The 6,704-nt window shown below is 35.0% G+C and overlaps 1 protein-coding gene across 1 annotated transcript; it reads right to left on the reverse strand.

Moving 5' to 3' along the window:
- Nucleotides 1-2,250: 2,250 nt before the first annotated feature.
- LOC143597403 (gibberellin 20 oxidase 1-like) lies at nucleotides 2,251-3,583 on the reverse strand. Its single transcript, XM_077075913.1, has 3 exons — nucleotides 3,013-3,583; nucleotides 2,595-2,916; nucleotides 2,251-2,514 (listed from the first exon to the last, which is right to left on the reverse strand). The coding sequence occupies exons 1-3, from the start codon at nucleotides 3,534-3,536 to the stop codon at nucleotides 2,251-2,253; spliced, it is 1,110 nt and encodes a 369-aa protein (XP_076932028.1). The 5' UTR covers nucleotides 3,537-3,583.
- Nucleotides 3,584-6,704: the final 3,121 nt, after the last annotated feature.

Here is a 6,704-nt window from a genome sequence, read left to right on the forward strand (position 1 = left end):
ACTGCCACCGTTTTTTCATGCTCCGACCACTCGTATGTATCTCGTTTAATTTTATATAGAAATTATGTAGTGCTTGTTTAAAATTCTGCCCACTTGTGTTTGTAGAAATTGTGTGATCTAACACTGATATTGATAAGAAATTAATCGGGTTTTGTTTCATTTTTAAGTTCAATTAATTTGTTTAATAACAAACTCCCCCGTAAATTAATTGTGTTTTGTTAGGCCATAGGGTATACTCTAACCCTTTTTAACTCCACATAAGTTCCACATCACTCGTTTTTCTCTCTTTCACTCTATCTCATCCAAAGGAAATGGTTTAATCCATTTAACTCCATCTCACTCTTATTAATATTTAATTTAATATCAAACATTTAATTTAATTACAAAAATAAATAATAATGATAATAATCTTTTATTAATTTCTTATTTAGAATAAACATTGATAATATAATAAAATAAAAACATAAGAAAACATAAAATAAAAAAAATAAGAAAGCCCATATTTGTTCCTAATCTCTTGTTTTAGTTCTTCCGCCTTAAAAACTAAGAAACCCATATTAGTTTTATTAAATTTGTAAATGCATAACCTCATAGTACGCTCGGACATCTTTAAGTATTCGTCGAATGCGTCCGGAGCTGTTCCGTATGCCATTTGCCAAATAGCCGCCGTACATTTTTGTAAGGCGCTAAAACCAATTCGGCCTCTCGCATCATACCCTTGTCGGAACCATGGGTTCACTCTTTCCACATCTTCAAGTATTCTCAAAAATCGGGTCGGTGCATTCGAAAACGACGCTTAAATATATCGCCCGTATACGTGGGATCCACTTCTTTAAAATAGTCATTATTAAGCATCAAATGAGCGTGTAGCCGTTTGTGATTGAGTGCAGCTTTTCGGGTTCATGGCGGCGCTTGTGGTTGTTGTAGAAAAGCTTGGGCCGCGACTACAACTGTTTGAAAAAAAACCTCATCCGCAGTTTCGGATGATGATGATGATGAAAAGCTTGGGCTGCGACTACAACTGTTTGAAAAAAACCTCATCCGCGGTGTCGGATGATGATGATGATGATGATGATGATGATGATGATGATTACAACGACATTGTTTAAAAATTTAAGAGGGTATTATTGATGATAAAGATTATTTGGTTATTTGGTTTGAAACCGTAATAAAATTTTGGTTTATATAGTATTAATTTTGGATTAAAAAAAGAAAAAAAAGTTAATTAAAAAAACAAATCAATTAGTAATTAATACATATTCTTTCTTTTAACCTATTAAAAGCATAATCCATATACCATTTTAACAAGCTTAACACTAGCAGAGAGTGTTTTAATGCATGCTTAAATGCCATTATATTAACACTAGTGGGTGTTAATATATACCCCATGGCTGGAAATCCGTATACGGAAAACTCTCCGCACTAGTCATTAGTAGCGACACAATTAGCGTCGATTAATTACTGGGCATTAGCATCTTGGTATTAGCGGTATTAGAGGCGACAATCAGGGTCTTTAGCTGTGACATCTGGCTCCGTTATTGCTCCTTTTCTTTGTAGTGTGATCAAAATAACCTATGCATGTCTACGTCTGCATCCTCTATTATCAACATAGAAAAATATCCAAGAAAATTGATTAAACCGTTCACCAGTCAATTAGGGTGGTCATGATGTACTACACAAAAGACAACATAATATTAGATAAAGAAGAAATTATTAATTAGTAAAGCATAGGATCCTCATTTATAGATCTAATAATGCGTTTCTATTGGTATTTTCTTCCATTTGCAATTTTACATAAACAAGACAGTAGCTCTGGTTCTTGGCTCAGTGATAGAGACAAAAACACAAAAACATCCTGGGTTCGAGTCCCAGGAAATAAAAAGAAATTTGTCTTAAAAGAAAACATAAACAAGACTTGATAATCACCTAGATAGAACTGAAAATAATTTCTTGCATGCTAAAATATAAAAATTACAAAATTGCCTAATGTATTTCCATTCCCAGTTTAACTTCCATGGCTGCACATACGGATGATCGATAAATCTTTCCCATGGACATCAACATGATCACTTTCTTCATGCTACTACAAAGAACTGAAACCTGTACGTTTCAACCATTTACACGTACCCTTCAGAAGTATTCACAGGCCGGGTGATAAATATGAGTATGATTCGAACTCCACTTTTAGGTTATCGGATAATTTCCGTTCATGCTAAAGGCTTCAACTATGCAGACATCCAATCCCATGGATCATATGTTTTTGTGTTGAATCCAGTCAGTGAAAGCTTGGAGTGTATTCATGTCGGATCTGTAATGCTTCTGAGTGAATTCATGAAAGGTTGACCATGTAAAATCTGGATATATTCTAGGGTTGTTTTCGTCCACCAGTTCATCTGGTGGGCTCACCACCTTATCCTTCTTTGGGCAGAGAAAAAAAGCAAGTGATTTCCTATGAATTTTGTTATTAACCACAGCTCTATGTAAGCAGCTTCTATATCTTCCATTTGAAAGTGCCTGAAAATGACAAACACATTAAAGATCCAAAAAAAGGGAAAGAAAATAAATGATCTTAATGTAGGGAAAAGATAGCCTACCATGAATGTATCCCCTATGTTAATGACGAAAGCATTTAGATTTGGCGCAATGGAACGCCACTCGTTGTCTATAAACACCTCTAGACCACCAACAGAATCTTGGTGAAGAATTGTTAAGGATGTTGGATCACAATGAGGGCCGGTACCTAAAGTGAGGTCTGGCTTTTGGCATCGCGGGTAGTAGTTTAGCCTCATTATCGAATCATTTTCTTCGAATAGTTCCTTGAAGTGAGCTTGGTTTACACCAAGGCTCATCGCCAATAACTCCATGATCTTAAGTGAAAGTCTGCTCATGGCATTGCAATATTCTTGGTAAACTTTCCTATAATGATCACAAGAAGGAAAATGTCTAGGTTAGAATATATATTATCCAACGAATACGCTTTAGCATACAAAAACATATATATAAATTACATACCCGAGACGAGTAAACTCTTTTCCCATTGTTTTCTCAAAATAATCCATCACCATGTTAGATGAATTATTTTCAGATGAGAATTGAAAAGAAAGGGTTTCTTTCCATGGTAGTTTCGAGGAGAACCGTCCGGTGAAGCTGTTGGCATATCCACAACTCTCACCGGCTTTTCTCTGTGCCCGTTGTTTTTCCGAAAATGAGAGATGAAAAAACAAGTCCATGTAACTATGAGCATCTTCTATGAGGCTTGTATTGACTCCATGGTTGGTAACCACAAAGAAACCATGTTTCTTGCAAGCCTCACCAACGGCCTTGGAGGTTTCCTCGACTGAACCAGATTGTCCAGAGAGAAAACCTCCTAGGTCCACTAAATGAACCACAAGCTCCTTCACTTTTTCGGAGCTGGGTTGCTCATTGTCGGGCCATATAAACTGTTGGGGTATGTTGGTTTCATGTTGTAGGATCAATGAATCGAAAACCGGTGGGTCTTGTTGGTGATTCATGTACTTTTTTTGCAATGAGGGCATGAATGATTTTATCTTAATTTGATCGTGCAATATGATCTATTAGTCTTGCGCAGACAGAACAGATGAGAGTTTGTAGATTTTTGCAAGGTATGATAATAGAAAAACCAAAGCTGTTTATAGGGGCTATGGGTGAACCCCACATATTTGGAATGTTGTAGGCACACAGCACAAAACAGATAAAAATTGTATGTTTGCATACAAGGGGTTCATTATATTTACAAGTGACTAAGTGAGGAATCAACTTATTGACAAATTAAGAATATGTTCAAAGTCTAATTGTCTTTTGGAATGTTGCCAGGAAGTGGTTCCCAATGAAGTTTTGGCTTATTCTTTGGGAGCCCACTATTTTTAAATTTCCTTTCTCTCTCCACTAATAATAAGATCCCATGTTACTCCTATTTGGGTAAAGTAAGAAAAGGTCCATTTTCAGTAAGGTTTTAAAGATGTTAATAAATCGAAAAAGATTTTGTCACTAGAAAATGAATACGTTTCTGTTATTTTAACTTTTTGTTATTTGATTTTTCTTTTTAGCAAGCTAAATATTACACTCTATTTTAACAGGATTGAAACGTCCTATTTTACATTCTTACCCTACTATAGTAAGAATGACTTGTAAATTATGTCTACATGATAGTGGTCACGTATTCATTTTTCTTGTGTACTCTATTTTATTCTCTATTCATCATCATGTACACAAATAACCTATCTATGTATCACCTTTTATTTGTGTAAATCAAGACATAACATAAGTGATTATAAAAATTAATAAACTCTGTTGAATCGTTAATATTGTTCATGTTATATTTACTCATATGTCCGCTAGTTTTCCCATTTGCGTTTTGTTTAAACACTAATTCAACCCTTGTTGGGTTACAAAATTCATAATATATTTTGCTCAATCCAATCACTAAACTAAATTAGCGAGCTCATAATAATTTATCACTATCAACATAAAACATGATAATTTATCACTATCAACATAAAACATGATGATGATGTCATTGACAATATATTCAAAGTAAATTGGTGTTGGTCTATGCTATGAAATATCATTTAGTTTAACGTTATAGTTACACAAAGCTAGCGTATGATGGAACATATGTTTTGTAATGCTCGGTCATTCCTGTATCCTTAGAACAAATAAATTTGGTCGATTGGAGAAATATGTTGAAATTTTTGTTTGTTACTTTATAATGTATATTATTAACAAACAAATAAATTTTGAACTAAAATTAAAGAAAACTTTAAATATTTAAAATATTAAGAGTACTGTTGTTTTTTTTTTATTTTATTTTTCCCTCAAATCTGCTAAATAAGCCATTGTTTATTTTAAGGTTAAAAGAAAGCCCATCACAATAAGTCCAAGTGCGCAATCAAGCCCATCTTATAAACATAAACTATCTCTCACCAAATCAAATAATAAGTATTGCCTCCCCATCCCTTGTTAGTACTCCCACCCATTATGTTCAAGCGAATGTCTATATGGACTTAAGTTTCCGTCGGTAATCTTTTGTTGCGGCATGCCGAATGACCAACGACCCTATCCACATACTACTAACAAATGAGTATCACCGATGTCTTGCTACAAACGAAAATATTTGGTGGGATGCCCAAACAATTATTAAAAAGTAACAATGTATTTAAAAAACTTATCGTTTTGGTAGAGCGCTTTACCAATGTAGATTCCCTTGTTAATCTGTTGGTAGTATTGAATTTCCAGTGAGATTCTCATCGCCTATTTTTTTTCAAGTGAATGTCTTTGTGGGCCCAGGTTTCCATCGGTACTCATCCCTCATTATTCTGTCAGTAACTGAGGTTTGGATTTCCGATAGGCTTCCCAACCTTGGCTTTTAAGGCATACCTTTTGGTGGGGCCATTGCCGACGAGTGTTTTATCGAATATATGTCGGGTGTATCATGTAAGTACCAAAATAACTCTTCCTCAATTACATGGTATGTACCATTTGCATTAATATTTGTATCTAAGATGATATTATCTAATAAGTATATTTGAGGAAGTTGGATTTTCCGCACCAATCTTAGTAGACCATCTGCTTCTTCCCCTGCACGCCACCGCCGCATCTTGGATTTTCATATGATCTAGCCACAAACCCACCTGCAACCTCTGCTCTCCATAAATCTAAAGTACCTTCTTGGGTAATCATCTCATCGATCGACACCACATTCATGGAATTTAGTAAGAACTTGAGAAAATAGATCGAGGAAACCAAGACAAGCTTTATCCTACAAAACACACGCCGATGACGTAGCCTATCAGCGAAGAGGACGTGGATTTCCGACGATGCTTGCACCAAGGTGGAAAGTTGTCGAAGGAAGAAATTGATTTCATTGAGTTGTTGGAGAAATTCAATTCGTTCTTCGTTGAAAAACAGAAAAAGTTCATCACAAAATTGAAGGTATTCATTCTTCAATTCGTTCAGGATTTCAATTCTGTTAGTGATAGATTTGTGTTATTGATTGATTGCAGCTATCTGCCGATGAATTAGGCAGGGCCGGCTCCGAGAAAGCAAAAAAAATTTTGGGCAGAAGGCGAAAATTTTTTGGGGCCTTAAGTAAAATGAGTATTTTATTAGGTTTAAACAGTTTAATTTTTATATGGGCTTACTTGATTATAACTGGGTTGTGTAAAAAACTTTTGTATAAAAAAAGAATTAAGATGTCTCAAGTGAGGTTAGAACCCACAACCTCTTGGTTGTAAGTAATACTCATTTGCCACTAGACCAAGCTAGTGGTTATGAAATTGTGTTTAAACATTAAGTATGCATATTGTTTTTAATAAAAATACATATAATTTTAAAAAAAAAAAGTTGGGCCTAGCGGGGTGTCGGGCCTGTGGCCATCGACCACCCTGCCACCCCCAAGGGTCGGCCCTGGAATTATGTCAAATTTCCCCAAATTGTGTTGTGTTATGTGATTGATTAGGTTATGCTTTAATTAAATAATTAGCATGATTGGAGTTTAGTTTATGAAATACAATTTGAGCATGATAATGCAAGAGGTTGAATCAATAGGTTTATGTGTTGTTTGTCACATACAACTACTATACAAGTATGTAGGGGTAGAGGTTCCTGTTCGAACTGATTAACCAAACTGAAATTGGTTATTAACTGTTATGGTAGAAACCGGTTGGTAACTGATGATTAGGAAA

This window comes from Bidens hawaiensis, unplaced genomic scaffold (genome assembly GCF_021521415.1).
Source record: "Bidens hawaiensis isolate Kalapana, Puna unplaced genomic scaffold, B.hawaiensis_p1.1 tig00048235_1, whole genome shotgun sequence".
NCBI lineage: Eukaryota > Viridiplantae > Streptophyta > Magnoliopsida > Asterales > Asteraceae > Bidens > Bidens hawaiensis.